The following is a 25,343-nucleotide window of genomic DNA, read 5'->3' on the forward strand; positions in this document are numbered from 1 at the left end:
AATTAGTTAATGAGAAGCTGGAAATAGTCCCGCGCTTCCTGCTTCCAGTCCTGCGGCTCCTCGTCTGGGGCAGGGATTCTCCTTACATTTTGTCTTGGAAGCTGCGGGCCATACCCAGCCTTATTCTGCAGCCAGCAGAGGGTTGGAAGTCCAGCCACATGCATTTCTCTGTCTTCAGTGGAGTGGCTGCTGGTGGTGGAGTGAGATTGCTTTCGCAGACAGTTGCAGTAAGAACTTTCCTGTTGTGGAATGCATTTTTTAACAGAGAGACTTGCAGTAAAGGACGACAGATGCATGTCTGTTATCGATATTTCTGTGGTAGTGAACGTTTTATTAGACATTAATAAATGGAGCATAATGTGTCCATAATAATACACTTTCAGTAATTTATTTAACATTTATTTAACGTTTAATAAGCATTAAATAATGATAACGTGAGGGAAATAGTACATTAGCGTCCTAATGGCAGGGGATTTCACTCTTGATTTCCCCGAGGCTGCCGTCTCCCTTTGTGCTGCCCCCCAGGTGGGCACCCACTTAATACTGAGCTTGTTCGACCCGAGTGTCCGGACTCCAGAGCTCACGCTGACCTTGAGGGGAGGCCAGGGAGGCGGGAGGATCATCTCTGTACAGGGTCCTCTTTCAGGTACTTTAGAAATGTTTTAATCAAAGTAAACTAAGAACTCGGAAGTGATGAGAAGGACAGAGTCCCGGGTAGAAGGAAACGTTCCCACTGTTTCCCAAATGTCACTCGGGAAGTTTGCACTCGGTTGGGATGGCCCGGGAGGCACCCACACCCCGAGCCCAGCTTCCTTTGCCTGCTGTCCCATGTGGTTCTTATCGGTTGCTTTTGGGGTCTTGTCTCCCACCCCGTCCCGTCCGCCTTCCCCTGCAGGGCGTCAACGTGTGGGCCCTGGTAGCGGCCATTGTCCTCCTGTCCAGCAGCGTCCAGGATATCCAGCAGCTGCTCTTCTGCCTCCGGCGGCCCGGCTCCACCGTGACCATGCCGGACGTTGCTGAGACCCTGTACTGCATCGCTGTGCTGCTCTACGCCATGCGGGAGAAGGGCATTAACATCAGCAACCGGTACAGCAGTGCGGGGACAGGCGGGCGCGGCGGGGGCGGGGGGGCCTGGCCTGGCCGCAGGTCCCAGCGCCACCCTGCCCCGCGGTGCTGCTCCACCCGGGTCCCTGTGCAGGGAGGTGTTGTGAGGTCTGAGTGTGCGGCGCAGGTGAGGCTCTGAGAGGGTGCAGTGTGGACGGTTGTGCGCTGTCCTTAGGGCTGTGGTTCCTTCAAGGGAAGTCAGGCCTGGAGTGGAAGGAGCCTTCTGTGTTCATACGTTCCTCAGTTTCCTGGGAAGACATTGGGATTTGGTCCCTCCATTTCTTGCTTTTTTGCGCTAGGCTGTAGGAATCATGGTGAAGCCTTGTTTGCCCTGTCTTAGTGCGGGAAAGGCTGTAGCGTGTGGCTTGCCCGTTCAGAGTGGCCTTGCTGGTTTCAGTCGCCAGCAGGTCTGCAGAGGTCAGTCCGGGGAGGGACTTGTGCATCCCGCATCTTTTTCAGGTCAGGTCGTTTTCCAGGTGCCAGGGATGCCACTGTGGAAGGCGCCCTTGCTCTTGGGGACTGAATGCACGAGTGAGGGAGACGGGTGCTGCACAGATGAGGGTGTCAGACAAGAAAAACCAGGGCGATGGGTGAGGGAGGGGGGCGTGACCTCAGACTGCGTGAGGAAAGCTGCTCTGAGGAAACCTGAACATCAGGGAGGGGCCGGCCGGTTAAGATGTGGGGGAGAGCAGTTTTGCAGAAGGAACAGATCATTTAAGTCCCAAAGAGGGGAATGAGTTTAGTGTCTGCGTGGAACGGAAGGAGCTAGCCTGGCAGGAACGTGGTGACTGGGAGGGCGGCAGGTGCAGGAAGGTGATACGGGCCCCGGAGACACGTCAGGGTGAGCTCCAAGGATCCAGAGTCTGACCAGGAGCTCCTGGAGGCCCGGACGCTGACCTGGAGATGGTCCTGGAGAAGCAGAAGTCCAGAGAGGATTTCCTCTCTCTGGAAGAAGTGAACCCCGGGGGCCCCGGTGAGCCAAAGCCCGGCCTTCCCTGGTGACATTCAGGGATGGAGCGTTCATCCTCCAGAAATGGCAGAGTATTTGCTCAGTGTCTCTGAGATAAGTTTCAGTTCATCGAGGCTGGTTTGCGTTGTGTCCCAGTCCGCGGCACGGAGGCACGGCGCACGGAGCTTTCTGCTGTCGTCGAACGAGATGGTGCCCAGATGGTGAATGACTCCTTAGGTGCAGATACGAGCCCACAAATGATCTGCACGTTGACGTGGATGTGGGTGAGGAAGGGGAGGTGTGTGTTGAGGTTACTGTGTTTGGATATTTCTTCCTGCTTTACCTGGGAGACAATTGTAACGTGCCCAGAGGCTGAAACGCATTCATGAAGGTATTTGTCGCATTAGAAAGGCTGATGCTCAGAGACCGCCCCTTCTCACTCTGGGGGTGAGAGACAGCACCCTGGGTTGTGGGCGACGGGTCACAGAGGGAGAGGAACTTGGGTTCAGTGTGAACGTGGGGGTCTGGGCTGGACGTGGCGGCCGTCTGGCCTTGTCCCGTGCTTCTGGCGGGCGTGCTGCGTCCCCGGTGCCCCTCCTGGTGACCTGGAGGCACTGCTGTATCTTCTGGCCCTTGGTAGTTTCGTCTTATTATCAGTACAGCCCCATCCTTTGGGACCTTCAAAGGTAGAATGTTCTTCATGCCTCTCAACCCGCATCACGCACAGGGTGCAGAGCGGCGGAGGCTCAGAAGGGGAAGCTGGCTCTAAGTTGGTGTTGAACAGGGGTCCCCTGCCAGGAGCAGGGTTTACAGTTGTGTTCTGCGGGTCCTTACTGCTTTTGTGACCGTTAGTCTCTTAAGGTCACAGCTAGTGCCTTGTTCCCCAAAGAGCACGTCCTGGTCTCTTTCTCTTATCTACCTACCTACCTACCTACCTACCTACCTATCTTGGAGAGGAAGTAATAAGGTATTTATTTATATATGTACGTATGTATTTTAGTGGAGGCACTGGGGATTGAACCCAGGACCTCATGCATACTAAGCACACGCTCTGCCACTGAGCCACCCCCCCCCCACCACCTCCCGGTCTCTCACCTTTGGCCTCTGCCCACCGTGGACAGCAGTCTCCCCCAGAATGGTGCTAAGGGTGCTTTGGTCAGCTCTAGGTGTACTTAAACCCCTTTCCTTTCTTTTTCCCAGAAAATTATGGCAGGAGTTCTATTTTTAAGCAATGGTAAGGAGTCTAAAAATATCTGAGGAAGTTTGAGCTTAATTTGAAAATCTCTAATCTGCTTTTTTCCTACTAGGATTCACTACAACATTTTCTATTGCCTGTATCTTCAGGAGAATTCCTGTGCTCAGGCCACGGACGTCAAGGAGGAACCGTCGGTCTGGCCAGGGTGCGTGTGTGTGTGGGGGGTGTGTGTATGTATTTTGTCGCTTCATGACTCTCAGACCTAAGGAGGAAAGATGTTTTGTTTTAACCACTTTTTTGAGGTGTAATTTATGTGACATAAAATACACCCGTAGTAATTGTATAATTCAATAACTTTTAGTACATTTACTGAGTGTAGCCAACATCATAATCTTGTTTTAGAACATTTTATTGTCTTAAGGGTAAGCAAGCCCCCCACCTTTTTGATTAAATTTTGTTCGTCCAGCTTGGTTCCCTGTTTGGTTTTGACAGTCCTTTGCCTGGTCTCTTCTGTTTCTTGCTCTTTTCCCGATTTCCCTTCTGTGACGATTACAGTAAGAAGACCACCATCCAACTCACACATGAACAGCAGCTGATTCTGAGCCATAAGATGGAGCCCCTCCAGGTGGTGAAAATCATGGCCTTTGCGGGTAAGGGGGCCGCCACCGCTGGAACGTCCCTTCCCCGTCCACACGTCCCCCTGCCACCTGCCCGAAGGGCTTTACCTTAATCCGTTACTGAACTGCCGCTATGAATCCTCTAAGAAGCGGTCCCCGGGGAGTGCCTGCTCTTCCTCACCCCTCCAGGGAGCGTCCACACCGGAGTTCCTGGTGAACAGACAGCCCATAGGAGTTGCTTTGTGGGGTAGATGCCACTGGGCCGACCCAGCCTGTGACACTGTATGTGCTTGGACGCTGGTTGCCTGCAGGGTGCCCGGTGGTGTCAGTCTCCTGTTCAGAGAGTTTCAGCAGCTCCCCAGCTTCTGTAGGGTGACGTCCCACCGCTCAGTGGTCACCTGCATCCCTGGACGAGTTGCCTAGTTTTCTGCCTCGGTTAGCTTGCTGTGGTAACCGTCCCCTGAGCTGTTCTTTGCCTGAATTTCGCTCGTGCTATTTTCTCCCCCCGGAGCCCCTTCCTGCTGCTTTTCTGACAAAGTGCCCTCCTAAAAGCAGCAGCCACCGTTCACTAGATGCCCGCCCTGGGCTGGTCCTGACAGTCTGTGAGCTTGGTCCCTTTTATAGGTAAGGTTTTGAAGCTCAGAGAAATTAAAGTGACGTGGCCCAGATTAAATAAGCAAATAAGTGGTGGAGGTTGAATTCAGAGCTGGATCTGTCTCCCTCCAGGAACGTGCCTTGCCCTCGCCCCTGCCTCTCCCCACTCCTCCGTCTCTCTGCCGTCCCATGTTGACCTCCGCCGTCTCTCTCTCCTTCATGGAGGCTTCCTTGGCTCTTTGAGTCCTTGTGACCTCTGAACTCTTAACTTTTTTTTTCAAGTATCACAATATTTGTTGATAGATACACGTGTGTGGAATCAGGGCCTGAACATGACTTGATGAATTAAGTAACTGATCATCTGTATTAAGTGTCTGGTGTCTAATTACTTGGTAAGGACAGCTGACACACGTGTAAACACGTCCACAGTGTCCTTGACCTTCAGGCAGCCCTGGTGGGTGGGGAGGACGTGCTACTTGTCTTCTTTCACAGGTGAGGTTTTTTTGTTTCCAGGTCCATACTCTTTTTCACTCCACTATGTTATTATATTTTTTCTTTCTTTTTTTGGTGCCAGTTGTTCTGTGTTGGTGTTTTATTCCCAACTAGAGTGTAATGTGGGAACCCTGCTTTGTTTTTAACGTACTCGCCTTGCCTCGCATACAGCTGAGTGTGCAGTAGGTGCTCAGTAAACACTTGTTAAGTGAGCGGCAGTTGACTGAATTGCCCAGTGGAAGGCGGGGGCGGGGCCGACAGGAGAGTTTGCACAGGCCGGAAGGACCCCTGAACCTCATTTGTGCGCTCTTGGGGCCTCGGCCAGTGTAGCTTCCATTTATGTATCCCAGCCCCGGGAGCTGACTGCGAGCCTGCTGCTCCCTTCCCCGCACCGCTGTGGTTTTCATTGGTGTCAGGAAACTTGCTGCTGGCTAGTCTCAGGCAGGCGGGAGGTGAGCCTGGGTGGGACCTGATCAGGGCATCAGCTGGAGCCGTTCTCCCTCTCTCTTGGCTTCCCCAGGCACCGGGAAGACCTCCACTCTGGTCAAGTATGCCGAGAAGTGGTCCGAGAGCAGGTTTCTGTACGTGACCTTTAACAAGAGCATCGCCAAGCAGGCCGAGCTCGTCTTCCCCAGCAACGTCATCTGCAAGACCTTCCACTCCATGGCCTACGGCCACGTCGGGCGAAAGTGAGCACCGCTGACCCCTCGCCATGGCCACGCTGCGGTCCTCACTCCACGGTGACGCTGAGAAAACTCAGTGCTTTTGTCTCCCTCTGCAGGCAGGGAGTGTAACTGTAGATTTAGCACTTGGTACTCTCACCCGGTGGAAACACGTCATTTCCAATAACAGCATCGTGCTGAGGGAGGTGCTCTCATGTCTCTGCATTTGAGCCACAGAAAGTCACAGTGACTTGTCTGACGTTCGTGTCACCAGTCCGGTTGGTCAGTGTAGATTTTCTTCGAAACGGGAGGGGAGAAGAGGGAGCTGAAGGGCCCTTGGCCCAGGGTTTCCAGGGCTTCTGAGCCAGTGTCCCCTCGGACGTGAGGGCTTCAGGAAGCTTCGAGCGTCCCCCCTGGGGCCTCCTGGACTTTGGTCCACACCTTGGAGTCATGGTGTCTGCCTTAGCCACTTTGTCTTCTGGGTTCTTAGGTGTGGATTCCAGAGAGCCTAACAAAGCCCTTTCCAGTCCTTCGAGGACCTTACTTGGTGCCTCTGGCTTTGTTTCTTCTCCCGTATGTGCCACTTTGTGACACGGTGGTCTCGTTGGAGAGAAGAGGGTGGGGGTGGGGAGACACTCAACACCACATTGCTGGGGAAGTCCAATCCTGTTCCTCTGGGCTGTGCCTTTCAGGTACCAATTAAAGAAGAAACTGAATCTCTTCAAGTTAACACCCTTCATGGTCAACTCTGTCCTTGCAGAAGGGAAGGGTGGCTTCATCAGGGCCAAGCTAGTATGTAAGACTCTGGAGAACTTTTTCGCCTCGGCTGACGAGGAACTGACCATCGACCACGTGCCCATCTGGTGTAAGAACAGCCAAGGACAGAGAGTCATGGTCGAGCAGAGCGAGAAACTGGTGCGTGTCCCGATCTCCCTGGGGCAGAGGCCTGCGGAGCACTGACGTGGTGCGGGGTGTTTGATTCCTTCAGAGCCGCAGGCAGGAGGGAGAGGTGGAGGGGAGCCTGCAGTCACAATGGCTGCGAAGTGCGCAGGGTTTTCTGTGGGGAACGTGCATCTCCCTCCATCCTCACCCTGGTTCCCCCAGCCAGTGAGGCTCCTGCCATGGTTTACAAGGGCTTGTCCTAGGGTCTGCTGGTCCTAGGATCAAGGGTGGAAATCTCTTTTCTAGTTTTTATCAAGTCTTTTCTGTCATTTGCCACCCTTTTTATGAATTGACCGTAAATCCAGAGGAATCACCCAGCCTTTCCTGGTTCATCAGATGCTGTGTCCTCTGAGTGACATTCGACCCCAGGCTGTGGTCCAGCCCCAGCTTTTTGCCCGTGTCGTGGAGCTAGGGGAGGTGAGGGAGGCGGTGACCTCTGTACCTGGGGGTGAACGCCTGATTTCAGGGTCCTCACTTGTGTGTCACCGTGTCACTTGGTTCTAGAACGGTGTCCTCGAAGCCAGCCGGCTCTGGGACAATATGCGGAAGCTGGGAGAGTGCAGGGAGGAGGCCTACCAGATGACGCATGATGGTACGCCACCTGCCGCCCTGCCCGCCACCCGCCCAGCGCAGCCGCCCCTGCCGGGTCCTGACGCGTCTACCCCCTTGCAGGCTACTTGAAGCTCTGGCAGCTCAGCAAGCCTCTGCTGGCCTCTTTTGATGCCATCTTCGTGGACGAGGCCCAGGACTGCACCCCAGGTGAGGAGCCGTCAGGACGAGGGGGTCCCACACACGCAGGAGGATGCCTGTGGTGAGGGGGGACGTCCATTATTCCCGGCTGTTGGAAGGAGGAGCACGTGATACGTGGTGGTTCAGAGATCCTTTGTTCTCTGACTTCGGATGTCAGCAGTTGCCCCCTCCTCCCACCCAAAGCAGACTTACTTCCCTCTAGACGATTTGCTAGGGTTGTTCTTAAACTACTGGCCAAGCACAGGTCATCAGGTGATCAGGACCTGGGCTCATGCCCAGGGGGAGAGGTAGTCAAGTTGGAGCGAAAAGTTTGTGTTGTACGTTTTTCAAGGGGCTGATAGAAAATAGTGTGACTTTGTAGGTCAACTTGGGGCCTTACATTTATAATAATAGAGAAGGTAATTTGCCTCATTTTATATTTGCCTGTGTGGTTTCTTATATTTAATAATTTATTCAGAAGTAAAAATAGCTTGCATTCCTAGGATTAGAAACAGCTGCTTCTGTCTGTCATAAAATCGTCTCTTTGGTTGAGAACACAGCTCTCCTTTCCGGGAGGGAAGGTAACTCTTGTCCAGTGTGTGAACGTCTTCGCCCTTTTCTCTCTCCAGTTTGGCTTCTTTTTGCTCCGTGGGGGGGTGTTCCTCCCGCTCCCTTACCCTCCCTCTCGTTGGTTGCAGCTATCATGAACATCGTCCTGTCTCAGCCTTGCGGGAAGATCTTTGTAGGGGACCCACACCAGCAGATCTATACCTTCCGGGGTGCAGTCAATGCTCTGTTCACAGTCCCCCACACACACGTCTTCTATCTCACTCAGGTAAGAGCTCTCTCTGCTTCTGAGCCCCCATACGTGTGCGTGCGAGCGCGGTGGCTCTGCCCGGTTCCCCAGTGTTTCTGGAGGGCCGGGCACCGTGCGGGCTTTGGCATCAGGCTCACAGCAGGTGGCACATCTGTGCTTCTAAGCGGTGGCTCCCCCTGCTTCTCAGGGGTCTGCAGAGTCAGAACTGTTTCCATAGTAGCCATCTGACTTTTTCAGTGTGTTGACATTTGCACTGATGACGCGGGAGTCCACGCTGGTCCCAGCCTGCAATGTGCTCAGAGTCAGAAAGAAAGAAATCAGTTCATTTCAGAACGTCCTTGATGTGCAGGAAAAACGGTGACACTCATTCCTGCAGACCCTTGAGTGCGTATCCCCAGCAGTCTGGGTGTGATTTGGAGAGCAGGGTAGATTTGCTTAGAAGAGACATTTGCTGGTCCCAGGGAACGAAGGGACCAAGGCCGCCCAGGCTGCGAGGCTCCTGCAGGGCCACACGCCGCCTCTGTCTCCGTGGATTGCTCTTCCGTTTGTGTGACTTGAACGTGTGTGGGGAGACTCCTCGGACGGAGGGAGAGATGAGGGAGCGAGACCAGTGGGTGAGGCGTGAGGTGGGGTCTCTGAGCTGAGCGGGGGCAGTGGTAAGAAAAAGAGTATAGAAAACATGGTGGAGGAGTTGTCAAGGTTTGGGCTTGGGGGCACGAGGCAAAAACGTGTAGCTCTCAGGTCTCCAGATAGGACGTGCTGTTCTGGGAGCTCAGAGGGAGCCAGCGCGTCTCTGCAGGCAGGCCCCTGTTCCGCACGGGGGTCGCCGCAGGGCGTCTCCGGGCGCCCTCCCAGGCGGAGCGGGGTGGCGGGGCCAGGCCTCGGCGGTGACGGTGCTGCGCTCACATGCTCAGGGGCCGCTCACTCCTCTCGTCCTGTCTGACAACAGAGCTTCAGGTTTGGTGTGGAAATCGCGTACGTGGGAGCTACCATCCTGGACGTCTGCAAGAGAGTGAGAAAGAAGACGCTGGTGGGAGGGAACCATCAGAGTAAGGCTTTCGGTCCCTCTTCTTGTGTTTGTTACCAAGGTTAGTTTTCCTCTTTATTTGGATTCGCCGTAGAGTTTGTGCTCTCTCCCCAAAGGTGGCATCAGAGGTGACACCAAGGGGCAGGTGGCCCTGCTGTCCCGAACCAACGCCAACGTGTTTGACGAGGCCGTCCGGGTGACAGAAGGAGAGGTGCCCGCCCGCATCCACTTGATCGGGGTAAGAGCGCCTTCCCGTCCTGCGCCCACAATCAGCCGGGGAAAACGCCCGGCGTCCCCAGGGTTGTTCTGCGGGCGCGCATGCAGGCTGTGGCTTCCCGCCGCCTGCGCTGTGACTGGCACCCTCCCCCGGGCACGCCGGCGAAGCAAGCCTCCTGGTGTAGGGCCAGGCAGGGCTGCGGCCCTCTCCCTCCAGTCCTTAAGGAGAACGAAGGCCCTCCTGCCCTTTGTGCACACGAGGCTGCCCACTCCCTGCGCGTGTCCCGCTGTGTTACTTTTGTTTTGTTTTGTTTTTCTCTGGGAGGTAATTAGTTTTATTTACTTATTGTATTTATTATTATGATTTTTTATTTAACTGGAGGTACTGGGGATCAAACCCGTAACCTCATGCATGCTGAGCAGGCGCTCTCCCACCGAGCTGTTCCTCCCCTGTGTTGGTCGTTTCTGTAAGACGACTGAGCCTTCGTCCGTGTCCTGGGCCCAGTCAGCGCTCAGCTCACTCCCCCAGATGGAGCAAGGCCGGATGGGGCCAGTCAGGCCCTCTCCCTCAGCCGCTGACCTTGTCACACACAGTAACCTGGACCCGTAGGTGGTCTCTGGTTCTTTTCTCGAGAAATGGTGAGTGTGTGTGCCGCACACTCGCTGTTCGGGTCTCTTCTGTAGTCTTTGGTGCACCTCTGTTACGTGTCTGGAAAGTAGCTGACTTCAATTGCATTTTTGACCAGAAGGCAGCGTGCAGCTGGTTCTTGCCTTTTTCTGAAACATAGGAGGCTCTGAGGGAGCAGCCTGAGCTCAGCACCTGGGAGCGCTGGGTTTGCAGACCACGCTGTAGCCTCGTGCATTTGTGCCTGATGGGGGTTCCCGCTCGCTGTCTTTATGCCTTGGGTGCAGTTTGAGATCCGTTTCCAAGAAACCATCTCATTTCAGAATCCCACCTCTACATTAGCTTTGCTTTGTTAAGAAGAGCATCAAAAAAAAAAAAAAAAAAAAAAAGGAAAACTGCAAAACAAAAATCCTACCTGAAAAACTTTTTCAGGGAATTAGGTCATTTGGATTGGACAGAATCATCGATATTTGGACCCTTCTGCAGCCGGAGGAGGAACGGAAGAAACGTGAGCCCCTCCTGGCGGTGGGGTGGCAGCCCTAGGGGGCGAGGGCAGGCGCTGGTCGGGCTGGTCTGGGTCAGTTTTCTTGCTCCGGAGCAGGGGAGCTAGCGTTGCTCCTTTCCCAGTAAGGGTGGGATGCCCAAGGCCGCCTGTTTTCAGAGGGACCCATAGCTCTCTCCAGATCTTTCCCCGGGTCTGGATTTCTCACTCACGCCGGACCCACTGTCTCTGTCCGCCTGGCAACTTCACACACGAGACCTGTGCGGGGACCCCACGCCAGCGTTTCTCACATTCTCAGGCACCTTTCTTTTTCTCATTGCTGCGCTGTTTCGAGTCCCTGAGACAGGGCAGGATCTCAAGGGTAGGGCTGTTGACCCTCAGTTTGGAGCCGGAGAGGCTGCCAACCAGGTCGCCAAGCTGACTTGCCCAGGAGCACAGGGCAGGCTGGGACGTGGTTGGTCCAGAACCGGAACCCAGTCTCCCAGCCCTGAGACCCTGGTCTCCACGCGTTGGGTCAGGACCGTGGAGCTGGCACAGCAGGTGTCACCCTGACCTGCCATGTGTTCTGTCTAGAAAACTTGGTCATCAAAGACAAGTTCATTAGAAGGTGGGCACACAGAGAGGGCTTCAGCGGCTTCAAGCGGTACGTGACCGCCGCCGAGGACAAGGAGCTGGAAGCCAAGATCGCGGTGGTGGAGAAGTACAACGTCCGGATCCCGGAGCTGGTGCAGCGCATCGAGCGGTGCCACATCGAGGACTTGGACTTTGCAGGTTTGGCTCTGCCCCTTGCCCCTCTCAGTGCTTCCTGCCTGCTGGGCATCACGCACAACCACGACTGGGGTGGGGAGCAGGGCTGCCTTCTCCCCGGCCCCCATTTCTGTTCTTCCCGCCGGCAGGAGGGGCTCCCACGTTCCGGCTCTGCCCCATGGGGCCCCTGGCCCTCTTCTCGCCTCTGTCTCTTCGTGTGTAGGAAATGGGCGGTGGGCCAGTGGCCATGAGCACTGGGCCATGACTCTGACGTGTCCTTGCCGGCTGCGGATTTCTCCTTTCCCCTCATCTGTTTATTTCGCTTGCTGTTTTTTTCCCGACCGAGGTTTCCTCTTCCTCCTTGTCTCTGCAGCACTGCCGCCGGCACAAGAGCATAGTTGGGGAGTGTGGTGGGAAGGGGACCCCCCTCTCCTTCTGTTCTCCTTCTGGCCCCCCGTCTGACCAACTTCTGTTTCCTTCCAGAGTACATTCTGGGCACCGTGCACAAGGCCAAAGGCCTGGAGTTTGACACTGTGCATGTCCTGGACGATTTCGTGAAAGTGCCTTGTGCCCGGCACAACCTGGCTCAGCTGCCCCACTTCAGAGTCGGTAAGGAGACCGCCGGGCCCGAGGCCCTCTGGGAGGCTCCACTGCGGGATGCCTTGCTGTTTCTGGATGGTGTGGCCTCTTGGAAGGGTCCCTCTGAAACAGAAAGTTCTCCTACTCCGACGTTCATTACTCTTAGACTGTGCTTTTGGGTAGCTAGGCTTCTGGGGCCCGCTGCTTGCGGGGCGCTGCGCCGATCGCGCCTGTCTGACCCGCACCAGCTCTTCAGCTGCGGGTTTCTCACCAGCAGACGGAAGCTCTAAAACATACCAGTTTGCCTGTTCACCAAGGGGTTTTCTTTTTTTTTTTCCTTTCATCATCTCCTTTTTATTGAAGAAGCTTGAAAATCATAAAAGGTGACATCGTAAACGTTCTGTTGTTTGTCTGCTTTTGTATCAGTTTATGCTCAAGGCTGGTTGTTAAACTCTAAGCGTCAATGCTGTTGCTTTGGTTTTAAATTGTAGAATAAAACCATTTGAAGTTTTCCTACAAATAAACCCTGTTAGTCACGGATTCAAAATTTGGGGCATAGCATACATTGGCAGGCCGAAAGTAGAAATACTAAAAATTCCTTATCTCTGATGAAAAGATTCATCAAATGAGAGAAAGACACAGTATTGAACATAAATTGGAGTGGAGCGGGGAAGGAAGTGGCCGTGGGAGACACCGCTGCTTTATGCTGAGGAAGAGAAGTGCATTTAACATACTGCTGCCTTTTGCCCTCTAGTCATTGCAGGTTTGCATTTTTATGTTTTTTGGTAGCAGCTTTATATGAGATATGATTCACGTACCACACAGTCCACCCATTTAAGGTGCAGTTTAGTGGCTTTTCGTATATTCATGCTCAGCTGCTCTTTTATCAAGAGCTCGCCTTCATCCTGTGACCGAGAGGAGAGGGGGGTGAGGCCGGCAGCAGAGACCTGTAGTAAAGACCACATGAGACGCTGCAGACTGGACTGAGAGGTGGTGTCGGGAGAAGGAAGAGATGTGGCCTTTGAGACGATAAGGCTCGGGTTTGGCGCCTGGCCCTCGCTGAGCCGGGGCCTGTCTGTTGAAGTGGTGTCACCCTGTAGGCCTCAGTCTCCCCCGAGCCCTCCGGGGTGGCCGTGGCAAGCAGTGGGAGAGACAGCGGGCCACACCGCAGGCACATCACCCATGTCCCATGACCGGTCAGTGGGCCCCCAGGGTTTTCTAGAAGCAGCACAAACGAAAACTCAGTGTTTGGTGCCCCTAGTCTGTCGGGGATCTGTTTGTTCTTGGAGTTGGTGTCTGGAGGACAATTTTGTTTATAAAGCCAGCAAATCTGGAAGGTTTTTTCAGGAGGGAGATGGGGAGAGTAGTAAACGTTAAGATGAGAACATAAATTTTTGTCAGCAGGCTTCTGTGTTGATACGTTTTTTCCCGTTGCTTTCTTCAGAGTCGTTCTCTGAGGACGAATGGAACTTACTGTACGTGGCGGTAACTCGTGCCAGGAGGCGTCTCATCATGACCAAGTCCTTGGAGAACATCCTGACGTTGGCTGGGGTGAGAGGCACCGGCAGCGCAGGCCGACTGAACGGTGTCTTGACTTGAACGCTTGAGTGAAGGGCCCTCGGGGCCGTGGGTTGGGGGCCTGCATCAGAGGAGAAGGGCTTTCCTTTCCTGGGCGCGGAGGCTGCTTGCCAGTGGGGAAGGGCCCTTCCTCCCCGAAGAAACAAAAACCTGGATTCTTTTCTAAAGTCATTCTTAATTCAGTTTGGAAAGTTCTTTTAAAAACATCAGCTGTGCACCTGTCTGTCTGAGCTGCTCCCACTCAGTCGGCGCTCCGCGCCCCCAGGGAGAGAGCAGCACGGGTGCCCTGTGTCTGCACTCGCTCCCTCCCGCTTCCCGGTCCCCTTTGAACTGGCAGCAGCTGCTGCCACCAGTATCCGGAAGGAACATGTCCTTGCTGGGGGAGCGGGTGTCCAGGCACCTCCTGTCCTTGTCACTAGCTGAGAGGTGGGACCGTGTCAGCCGCTCACTGCAGCCCCGCAGACCAGCCTTCTCCCCTACGCCCTTGTTTCCACATCTTTCCTGCCTTTCAAGGTCTGGGGTATAAGCTGTTTAGTTTTTTCAACCCTGTTGGGTTGAAACTAGAACAGAAATTTGACTGACAGTTACGAGTTGGTCCATCCTTCCCTGAAGCAAAGGTCCTTAAGTCTGAAACCTGAAACTTACATGTCACAGTGACCATAGATCCTGTTTCTTCCGTAGCGGGCTCTGACACGTGTAAGATTGTGCGCAGGGGATGGTTTAGTTCCCGGGCTGTAGTGTGTGTTCTCCCAGGAGGTGAGGGCATGGGAGCCAGGAGTCTCAGAATCACTGCCGATGGCTTTGACCCTGGGCGATGGGGGTGTGTGTGTGTGTGGGGCACAGGAGGCAGTTTCCAGTAAGGGGTGTCCAGAGTCTCCGAGTTGTTGGGTGCTGGTCCGACAGAAGCCGCATACTCGTCACTGAATATTCACCGCGTGCCTGGTGCACTGCACGCACGTGTCCGGGCCGCGAAGGTGGGAGAGTGGGCGGGAGAACCCTCTCCCCTCGCAGAGCCGGGTTCCCAGAGAGGAGAGGGATGGCAAAGCAGGAAGCCCAGTTTTGAGGAGCGCGTCGGTGCTTAAGAGGCAGACAGGGCAGAGAAGACGTGACCTGTCCCGATAGTGAAACCTTCTAGCGCGAGACCGGTTTCCTTGCGATTCAGTCGCACTTTCCTGTCTCAGCCCGCCTCGTCGCCGGTCTTCCACGCCTCTCGGAGGCAGGCCTGTTAGGCCATGAGGACACTTCTGGAATTTGACACCAGCTGTGGGTCTCCCAGCAGCTTGGCTTTGCCTTGTGTGACAGCTCACGTTTTCTCTGGCTGCACTGCTGGTGGCACCGGCGACACCCCGCGGGGTCTCCAGGGAGGAATTAGGGCAAGCTCCTGCAGACTCTTTCTGCCAAGGGCCCGACAGTAAGTCCGCGAGGCTTTGCAGGCCGCATGGCCCTGCCACTCCTGCTCAGCCCTGCACCGCCACCGCGCCCAGACGCGGGCCTCTGTCAGCCACCCGTGTGGCCGCGTCCCGGGGAACGTGACTGCCAGCAGCAGGCGCGGGCCTGGAATTGGCCCATGGTGGTAGTTTGCTGACTCCCGGTTTAGAGATGAGTGTGGCTTTTCTTAGTCTCTAAACCAGCACCCCAGGGCGTGGTGCAGGAGAGTAACTTCTATGTACAGGTAATCCCTACTTTCTGTGAGTCTTTGTATACACTTTGATTGTATGTATATATTTTTTTAGAACCTGTAGTATGATTTTCTTGTACAAACTGTGTCACACTTGGTTAGATCTGTAACAATATCAAGTTGTCATGTTGGTGACTTTTAATGGAGGCCTTACAGAGCAGTGATACCGCTTCACAACACGGGCTACATAGGATTGCTTGTCTTTAAGGGAAATTTTGAGACATTTAAAAGTTGAGAAAATACTGTATCTAGCTCCCATACACAAACCACCCTGTGTGTGTGTGTGGAGCACGCCTCTCTAAAACGCCACAGGCCTTCTTTCCATAACCACAGGGCCATTGTTACATCTTAATCACATTTATGATTCCATGTGGCCTCTAAGCTCAACCCATGGTCATACTTTTATGATTATCTCAGAAACGTCTTTTTTACAGTTGATTTGGTCAAATCAGGATCCAGACAAATATTTGGTTCTTAGGGCTCTTAAGCTTCCTAATTTAGAGCAGTTCCTCACTGATGCTACAGTGCAGACTCTTAGCACAGGTCCTTTTCTGGTTTCGCCAGTGCATCTTGGGGATACTTTCCTACAACCTAAACTTCTGGGTAAAGGGTAAATGGGTGTGTGAGTTTTCTAGATACCGGGGGTTGTATATCTGAAAGTCCCACAAGTATTTATTAAGAGTCAAATAGGCTTTTTGAAGCTGACTGGATGCTTATCAGCCAGTTACTGCATATATTTTATGGGGAAAATGAGATTTGTCTGTGAAGAACAGAACACAGGATGCAGAGAAGTGCTTCCGCCTTCCTGAGACTGGACTGGGAAACATCTGTTGGCCCCTGGCCAGGGGTGCTGAGGAAGCCCCGGAAATACGGCCTGTTTGCATGAGCAGATGTTCACAAAAGTCCGAGAGCCCTTGTGTGAGGGGCAGGACTTCTGCTTTCTCCTTACCACAGCTTATGAGTCAGTTTGGGGACATCCTGTTTCAGAAGCAGCTGAGTCCACCGCCTGCTCATAGGGGATCCTGGAGGCACTAGGGGAGGGGAGGAGGGTAGAGGATGTGGAAGCAGGCTGTGAACAGTGGTGTTGTGCTTGGTGAGGACTTAGAACAAACGTGAGCCGTAGTACCCTAGTCCCCCGGGGTGGTGAGCCCTTCTGACCTCCCCACGAGTAGGTCAGGTGGCCTCCTTTTTCTTTGATCCCAGGAGAAAATCTAGCTCTTCACCCAGTGGCCTTTTGGTCCTTCTGTTTCTTGAAGTTTGGAGAAAGTAAAGGGAGCCGTTATGTTACTCAATTATTACGTGGCACGAAGTTACGCTAGTTTCTGAAAGACAGCTTCTCCGCCTCCTAGAATCTTCGACTCTTACCCGGCTCTCACAGGCATGTCCTTAGAACACTGCCTGGCACATAGTAGGTGTCCAGGAAGTGTTTGTGGCATGCGCGACAGCAGAGTCCCCTCCCGTAGTGAGTCTGGGAGCGCCTGAGTCCACAGACCCGGGTCAGACCTGTCGTTCACACGCCGGGGCCGTCCAGTGGGGCGCCCCGAGACTGGGAAGTTGCTTATGACACTGCTTCTGCTCCCTAGTCAGCAAAGCTGGCAGGACGGCTGTGACCGCGTGCAGAGGCGGCGGTTGGAGAGGGTGCTGATGGTGACAGGGAACTGCGCTCCAGCCGCCGGGGGAGCCTGGGGGCCTGCGGGGGCTGCTGCTTGTGTTTGGAAGGGAGGGCCTGGGGAGACCTGGCCTTTAGCGGGGGCTGTGCGGTCTGGCAGGTGGCCACTTTCCCTCCACGTGTGCTTCCTTGTCACTTAGATTTGTGTCTGGAGCTTCTGAGGACAGAGACGCACTGTCGCTTGCGCTCAGGAGCATGGGCTCGGTGTGTACAGACCGGGTTTGAGCCCCAGGTCCGCTGCCGTCGAGCCCTGCAGTCGTTTGTGTAGGTGACCTGAGTGCTCAGCTCCCGTGCCTTTGTGCAGTGGGTCGGTGACAGTGTCGTGTGTCTGGTGAGGGTTATGTGTACAGTGCTCCAAAAGCAGAGGACCTGACTGCTGGGCAGGACCCGATGCCTCTAAAAACGGAACAGCCTGGCATTTCAAGGTAGGGGTTGGATGGCGACATCACGTGTCGTTGGGTTCCTGAAGGCCGGGGTTTCGGGTGAAGCTTTGGGGATGGGTTTGTGCTTTTCTCCGTGGGGCAGGATTTGCAGCAGCTGGCAGTGGTCGCTCTGCCAGCACTTGACATGACTGGAAGGCAGCCCATGCGCAGTTCCTCAGGGATGGTGTCTCCTCCCAGTTACTGGTCTGCGCACCTGCCAACCTGTTGGATGCCCAAGTTGTCACTAGAGGGTGGAGGCGGCTTGATTAGCTGATTTACCTGTTCATTGGCTTGACAACTAATTAGATTTACAGAACCTCTGTTGTGTACCAAGCACCATAGTTAGTGCTGGGAGGCACAGGGAACAGCAAGCCTCGTGGTCCGTGATCTCACAGAATTGCCAGTCTTGGAGGGAAGACGGGAGGCAGCCTTAGATCTGCCAGCAGGGACTTGGGGCTGGAGACGGTGCCCCGTGCCAGCTGCCGGAAGACCCATCGCAGAGTGCAGGGGATGCCTCTCCTGTCCGTCCCGCACGCGCTCACAGATGCCAGCAGTGTGTGGGTGCTGCCCCAAGGCCTGGCAGCGAGCAGAGCAAATCTCCAACTGCACTTTCCCACGAAACAGACGGCCTGGTAGGCACCTGGGCAAAGGGTCTGAACAAGGAGTTCACAGCACAGGAAACCCCAGTGGCCAGGGAACCTGTTAGGGGGAAGAAGAGGTATGCAACTTCCTTGGTGGTCAGGGAGGTGCAAACTGAAATGACCAGATGGGCGAGAATGAAGACGTCTGCCCCGTTCAGGGACCGCGAGGCCGGCGGGGAGCCGGTGGGAAGACACGCAACTGCCGCTCTGGATTCCTTTCTCAGTGGGTACCAGTTCTCAGAGTGTGGGCGGGGCCCCTTCCAGGAACCTTTCCAGAACGTGTTCTACACAACACATGCCTCGTGATACTGGGTGGTCACCTGCCTCTTTCCCGCAGCGCTCTCCCAGCTGCGCGGCGGCGTTCTCCAGAGGCCACGTGACGCGGTATCGCCACAGACTGAACCCCAAAGCAGAAACGAGAGCCCAGGTGTCTTCTGTTAATTAAGCTGGATGTGAATGAGATTTACAAAAGTGTAACACATTGTTAGTCTTCTCGTTAAAGGTCTTTTAAAAATATACTTATTTTTCATAAAAATATACAGGTTAATGTGAAAAGTTTATTATTATGTTTTAAATGGATTAATACACTTACAAACTTTCCTGGTTTAAATTTCTAATCCGGCAAACATTAGTGGCTATAACTCACGTAAGCAAAACTTCCTGGGAGCCCTTAATGTGCAACTCTCAGCGTAAAGGGTCCCGAGACCAAATGTTTGAGAATTGTGCTTTGGGGCAGTGCTTTTCCAGCTGTAGGTTGCAGTTCATGAATGATTTAGGAACCTAGTTAGCAGATTATGATAAGCTTTTAAAAGAAAAGTGAAGTGTAATAAAATCTGAAGGAGAATTCACAGTACACTGGATGTGAGGTTAGAAACTTCCGTAAGACTGATTTCAGCGTCTTACACATTCGTGTGTGTGTGTAGAACGGTAATGCTGAATGGGTTTCTGGGCACGGATCATGGTCAGGAAAGTTAGAAAGCCCTGGGGGAATCCGTGCGCGTGTTGAGGGGAAATATGTGCAAGGATATTCACTGCTGCGTTGTTGGAAGTAATTTGGAAACAGCGTGAGCCTCCACACAAAGGGGGTGGTGAAGAGAGACGGCTGAATCCTGTGCAGCACTAAAGAGGTGAACTAGGTGAGAAGCAAAGCGACTGTGTAGCACAGACGTAGATAATTACCGGTAAGATGCCTCCTTGTGTTCTTGGAAACATAGGAATCGTGAATCCATTTTAGAATGAACTGGACTCCATGGAAATCTGTAATTCCATTTTAGAAAGGGTTTCCCACAGTTAGTTGTCAGTACGTGTTGGTGGGAACGTGAGTGCATATTTTCTGTTCTTTTCTGTAGCGGGTAGGCACATCCTGAAAGTGAGAAAACCAAATAAATCAGAATCCTGGACACAGATTTTGCAAAAATTGGATGAACAGCCAATTGTAATCCAGAGAACATGAAATCCTGGTTATTGGGTCAGCAAATATTTGCGGTCTTGCTGGAATGCCAGAACCTTGGTGATCTCCTGTGGGGCAGCAGCAGACTGGACCCTGGTCCCTCCTCTTGTGGAATTTCCAGCCTCGGAGGTGACTGGTGTGTGACTGGGGTGCCCACTGTGTGCCAGGCTCTGAGCACGTCACATGCAGTGCCGGACATCAGGCTCACAGCCCCAGGAGGAAGCAGGTGCCGTGTTCTGTGCGTTTCACAGGTGAAGAAGCTGAGGCTTAGAGAGGTTGGGTGTCTGCCCGTTCGTAGAGCCATGGGCTTGGGAAGATGGAAACGGGCAGGGTGGACATGGGCAGGCTTGGTAAGCTCACCTGGGCTGTAAGGAGCGTAGACAGATCACTCCTAGTGATGCAGGGACAGGCCAGCCGAAGGTCAAGTCCAGAAATGGTCCTGAAATACCATATAGCCGGTAGTTCCACGTGTTTGTCCACTAAACCTTTAATTTTAATTTAATTTTTGTTTTTCATTTTTATTTTTTATTGACATGTAGTTGATTTACAGTGTTAGTTTCAGGTGTGCAGCAAAGCAATTCCATTATACATATACAAACATATATATATGTATGTATGTATATTTTTTCAGATTCTTTTCCATTATATGTTGTTATAAGACATTGAATAGAATTCCCTGTGCTCTACAGTAGGTCCCTGTTGTTTATCTATTTTATATCCAGGATCTCTTAATCCCAAACTCCTAATGTATTCCTCCCTCGGCCCTAAACTTTTGTTTTTTAAACTAGCCATTTTAGCAGGAAGCCGGCTGAACTGAGGCAGTGTTACAGGCAGGGACGAGGTGGAGACACAGGGCAGACGCAGCCGTCTGTTCTGGGACTCGGGCGGCGTCTGAAGGCCCCCCGAGCTGCTGGAGTTTCTGGGAAGAATGCGGCCGAGGCTTTGCGCTCATTCTCTTACTCTTTCCCTCAGGAGTACTTCTTGCAAGTGGAGCTGACGAGTAACGTGTTAAAGACGGGCGTGGTTCGCTGCTGCGTGGGGCAGTGCAGCAACGCCATCCCAGTGGACACCGTGCTCACCATGCGGAAGCTCCCCATCACCTACGTACGTGGGTGCGGCCGCAGCCCTGCGTGCCGTGGTGTTCGATGCAGTCTTGTCTCACTGCGCGGCGGGGCTGTGGGGGTGGGAGGTAGAGGGGATCAGACCAGCCTCGTTAGGGCTTTGTGCGGACGAGGCAAGCCTGGTGTCAGGGGGACCGGATGGAGTCAGGGCGCAGGAAGCAGCCGGGAGGTCGGGTTGAGCAGACATCCGGACCCGGGGGCCAGGTTCAGGTTTTCTCAGCTCTTCATCCCTTGCTCTGATAAATTCAAGATCTGCTCTAGGGCATATACAGAGCAGGGCCCAGGGAGTGATGGTGCTGGGGGTGGGGTAACCTCGCCTGGCTACCCTGGTCTAAAGCATTGGGGTCCAGACGCGCGGCCCCTCTGTGGTGCTGACGGCGGTTGGGCCACGCTACTTGGTGGCAAACACTTGTCCTCCATCCAACGTCCACCTCCCCATTCTCTCGTCCTCCCCCTGCAGAGCAACAGGAAGGAGAACAAGGGCGGGTACCTCTGCCACTCGTGCGCGGAGCAGCGCATCGGGCCTCTGGCCTTCCTGACCGCCTCCCCGGAGCAGGTGCGCGCCATGGACCGCACCGTGGAGGACGTCGTGCTGCCGCGGCACGAAGCCCTGCTCTTCCTCGTGTTCTGACGTCAGGGAGGAGCGCTCCTCGGGCCGGGGCCGGGCGGGCTCCTGCCCCGCAGACGGCGCATCGGGGCCTCCCTGCCCTGACCCCGGACTCACTCGTGGAGCGTTTTCTGAGGACGACGAAGCCAACCAGAGTTGGACCTGCGGTTTCTCCGCCCCTGTAGGTAGCCAGGCCCCGCTGCCCTCTGCGCAGCAGGCTGGGGACCCGGGGATATTCTTTTGATATAAAAAAAAGATTTTATGTATTTAAACTTTTATTACGAGCTTCCGATTAAACAGGCATATTAGCCCTGGCAGACCACGGTGTGACGGCCCCTGCCTTCAGCCCTGCTGTTCCCAAACCTACCCCAGCTTTCTCCTCCTCCCCGCCGCCTCTTTGCGCCAGCTCTGTGACCGTGCAGTGACGCACCAGGCAGAGTGTGAGGCCTAACGTCCAGGGTGACGTGATGACTGACGCAGCAGATGGGCGTTTCCGTGCCGCGGGGAGTCGCACGTGTATACAGTGTGTGCCTCGGTCATCACGGGGTTCACAGGCTAAACAGGGAGGCCACGTAAAACATAAAAAGCCAAGTACCCAGGGACACTACTGGCCAGACTTCCGTGTCCCCACAGGTGGAACTGAAGATAGGACGTACCTGAGAGGGAGGCGCAGCGGCGCCTGCGGCGGCGGGGGGGGGGGGGGTCTGTGGAGAAAGGAGGGTGGTAGCTGGGTCATGCCGGGGGTGCCGGTGGACGTTGTAATAAAGCTATTCTTATAGAAACCAGTGGAAACACTCAGGTCGCGTCGACGTACAAGGAGCTGGTATTTTTACGTTTCTGCCGTGCAGCGCTTCAGGGATGCAGATGGCAGGTGGGGGAGCTGGCCCGGCCGTGCCCAGAGCTCGCCGCATCTAGTTCGCGCCTGGCCCGCGGAGTGGAGAGCAGACCTCGTGGCTTGAGCCGCTGCAGCCTCCCCTAACCCCTCCTCCGTCAGGCCTCTAGTGGACATAGCGGGCGGCCGGTGAGTAAAGCGAGGTGCTGGGGCGGGGAGCGCCGAGTTAACGGCTGCACCTGGCGGAGGACAGCGGTGAACGCGTTGCCGGAAAGGGACTGGCTGGGGCATCCACTCCACCACCACGCCTGGCCTTCCTTACTTGGTGCTTTTGGATAACTGAACAAAACAGTGAGTGAAGGGAAATGATGTGGATGTGGACCCGGCACAGTGTCCAGGGTCGTTGGAAAGAGGGGTTTGGGGGATGAGTGGTGATAGGGAGTGGGGATGTTGGTTTATGGACGCATTTACTGGAAACCTCGTTTTACCAACCAGAGAGGAGGCAGCTTATTTACCGGAGACATCACGGCTCACTGGGCCTTCACGGAGCACCTGCTGTGGGGCAGGGGCCCTGGGAGTGGGCGTCTGGAATGGGAAGTGGTCCTGGCTTACGGAGGTGGCAGTGAGCAGTGTGATTGCAGAGAGGGGCCCGCAGCGCACCTGGGGCGGGAGGGGTGTCCTGCCAGAGCAGGTGGGGCTGGGGCCGAGCTTAGTAACAGGGCGGTGGTTAGCTGGCTCTTCAGGAAGGAACGAGGGAAAGAAGGTTCCTGGAAGAAAGGGGAACGTGAAGGGAAAAAAGTGTGTGTGGTAACAGTACTGTCAGAGCAAACGTCAGCGCTGGTATTTTGGTACTTATTTAAAAAAAAAACCAGAATCTAGGAGTTGACAGTGGTATTTAATTTTTAAGTGTTAAGAATTTCTTAAAAAAATTATTAAAACCAAATGGTTGTTTCAAATAGAAAAATAATTTTTAAATAAGCAGTAAAAATAGAAATTATATTTATTTAAGTCTCTTAAGGAACTCAGTAGTTTATGAAGATAGAAATTCCTATATAAAATTTAGTTTTGTTAAATATACTTACAAAGTTAATTGTATTTTATTTATGTATTTTTATTAAATTTTTCTTAATTGAAATATAGTTGTTTTACAATGCTAGTTTCAGGTGTACAAGATAATGATTTAACATTTTTATAGATGGTACTCCATTTGAAATTATTACAAACTAGTGGCTATAATTTCCCTGTGCTGGCTGATACGTTCTTGTTTGTTTTATATGTAGTAGTTCACATCTCTTAATCTCATGTCCATATGTATGAAGTTAAGTATCTATTATGATTTAATATAAGTAATTAGATGGAAAAAATAAAAGCGTTATTGAAAAAATATAAACTAAATACTAGATGAAAATGAAAATCTTTTAGCTCTTTTTAAAAGTATAGTCTTTAAGACATGAGGCTTCCATGGTTTCATTTAGTTGTGAACATGTTTTTGTGTAAGACTTTCTGTAGAAGTTTGGTTTTTTTGGTTGGTTTTGATTTTATACCACATAAATTGGGAGAAAAATAAGGGAAATAATTATAAGCTAGTTCCTGATATTTTTCTTTGGTTCATTAGTTTTTTAATAATCCCTTTATTTGATAACTTGGAGATCTTTTTTTATTTTTCTAAGAATTCAAAGACCACTGATAGCAAGTTCTAGTTTTTTGTTTCAGAGAAAGGATTTCTGATTTGTCTCCATCTTCTTTGTTTTTTTCTTGTATATAGAGATTTTGATGCAGTTACCCATATAAAAACAAATTCTGTTATGTCATGTTCCATTCGTCTAGATGATATTTGAAATACAATAAAAACTATTCTTGGAATAGAAGCATTCAGATACCATAGTGCATTGTGGACTATGCATTAGTTTGTCCTTCCACATAATTATTCTGAAGACATATTTCAGACTTTAGATTAAAAAAAAATAGGTGATAGTATTAGACCAACCTAAAATACTGATCAGGGGGTGTTTTAAAATACCACAGAATCTCAGCAGCTGAAATTGCCATCACTAAAGGTCTGACACTGCAGGAAATACCTGGGTAGATGAGAAAATGCGTGTGGCTGGAGGGTGTATACAGTAGGAGCAGGCGAGTGAGGGGCCAGGCAGTAAAGGACCCTGGACACACGGGAGTTCACATGGTTTCCTGAAAAACTACGAGGAATGAGTGAAAAATTTTAAGACATCAGATTTTCTATTCAGGAAGAACATTCCAGTTGTAGGTGGGAGGGTGCTTTAAGAAGGTCAGATAAATTAAGAGGCCTAGAGTCGTCGTTGCAGCAAGAAATGACAGCTGATGGGCTGGACCAGGACAGCTGGAGTGGGTCTGGCGAGGAGGGGGTGGGTGCTGGAGGGGTGGGGCTCACAGTGCGGCCCCCAGGGGAGCGGCGTGAGCCTCGCCCAGGAACTTGATGCACATGCACATTCTCGGCCCTCGCCCCACATCTGCTGGACCAGAAGCCGTGAGGTTGAGGCCCGGCAGTCGGTGTTGGACACGCCCTGTGAGAGGTTCTGATGCGCACCAAGTCTGGGCAACGTCTGCCCTCGGGATCAAGAGGTAGAGTCAGCAGGATGCGGGCAGTGCTTCGATGGGGGCGGTGAGTCAGTGATAGGAATCCCAGCGGAACCTCCGGTTTCCTGGCTCGTTTGCAGGGAGGTGAGGGTGCCCTTCAATGGGGGCTGCTGCTGAGGGCAGGGGAGGGTCCGTGGGGGTGGTCTCTGGGCCGCTGGGAGACTGAGCCTCCAGCTTTCCCCTGTATCTTCATCCCAGTACTGGGGCCTCATCCGTATCCAGTCAGTGCTTTACCTTCCAGCTTTCAGATTTCCTAAACCTGGTGCTGCTGTTAAATCCAGCTAATGTGACTCAACACGTTTAAGACCCAGGCTCATAAGTGGGGTTTCCGGCTCTCTGGCCTTGCATCTCTAAGGGATGCGACTCAGCATGGCTATGAAGTCTCTCGGTTCCAGTCTCCAGTGGCTCAAGTTGAGACTTCAGGGATTTGGGCTCGTTGTTCTCTACCTGAATTGTTCAGGGCCGTTAGTGGTAGCCGCCCATCTGCGGCCTTGGGTGTCTCTCCCCGTAGTATTTGAGGCGGGCAGAGGTGCTGTCTCTCGGGGCCGGGCCTACGGGGCAGCCATTCAGGCCACCTCTGAGGAGCGAATTCCCTGCCGCTAGAGTCCCACCTCAGACGGTGAGCAGAACCTAGCGCTGTTTGCTACCGTCTCCGAGGCAGAGAACCAGCCGAAGCTGTACTTTATTTCCCTACTTCTCTGTAATTGGCAGTACCCACTCCTAGTACCAAATTATTGGTTGGGACCTTTGAATAACAAGTAATGAAAATGGAATTTGTAATAAGGAAAAAGAAAATTTGCTGGAGAAATGTGGGGGGCTCAGAGAATCACAGGAAGATGAAGGTTTAGGTCTGGAAACTGGGTAGGAACCAAAGCAGTGTGGAGAATTCAGAAACGGGCAGCTTGACAGCCGTGTGATGCCGGAATCGTTGCCGG

At 53.1% G+C, this 25,343-nt stretch overlaps 1 protein-coding gene across 4 annotated transcripts in view; it reads left to right on the forward strand.

Moving 5' to 3' along the window:
• The window catches only part of FBH1 (F-box DNA helicase 1), a 39,186-nt gene extending 15,516 nt beyond the window's left edge, over positions 1–23,670 (forward strand). For 2 of the 4 annotated variants that reach the window (XM_031444772.2, XM_031444775.2), the window contains 17 exons: positions 896–1,086; positions 3,361–3,453; positions 3,804–3,898; positions 5,472–5,640; positions 6,306–6,528; positions 7,060–7,147; positions 7,228–7,314; positions 7,788–7,865; positions 7,983–8,119; positions 9,051–9,150; positions 9,245–9,366; positions 10,402–10,477; positions 11,045–11,242; positions 11,702–11,827; positions 13,242–13,348; positions 20,208–20,339; positions 20,817–21,280. In XM_031444772.2, coding sequence (XP_031300632.2) covers positions 896–1,086; positions 3,361–3,453; positions 3,804–3,898; positions 5,472–5,640; positions 6,306–6,528; positions 7,060–7,147; positions 7,228–7,314; positions 7,788–7,865; positions 7,983–8,119; positions 9,051–9,150; positions 9,245–9,366; positions 10,402–10,477; positions 11,045–11,242; positions 11,702–11,827; positions 13,242–13,348; positions 20,208–20,339; positions 20,817–20,987 — 2,193 coding nt within the window. In that variant the 3' untranslated portion in view covers positions 20,988–21,280. Of the gene's footprint in view, positions 1–895; positions 1,087–3,360; positions 3,454–3,803; positions 3,899–5,471; positions 5,641–6,305; positions 6,529–7,059; positions 7,148–7,227; positions 7,315–7,787; positions 7,866–7,982; positions 8,120–9,050; positions 9,151–9,244; positions 9,367–10,401; positions 10,478–11,044; positions 11,243–11,701; positions 11,828–13,241; positions 13,349–20,207; positions 20,340–20,816; positions 21,281–21,811 lie in introns of those variants that run through there. The other 2 variants (XR_004134270.2, XM_031444773.2) reach the window with 2 other exon arrangements.
• Positions 23,671–25,343: the final 1,673 nt, after the last annotated feature.

This window comes from Camelus dromedarius, chromosome 26 (assembly GCF_036321535.1).
Source record: "Camelus dromedarius isolate mCamDro1 chromosome 26, mCamDro1.pat, whole genome shotgun sequence".
NCBI classification, from domain to species: domain Eukaryota; kingdom Metazoa; phylum Chordata; class Mammalia; order Artiodactyla; family Camelidae; genus Camelus; species Camelus dromedarius.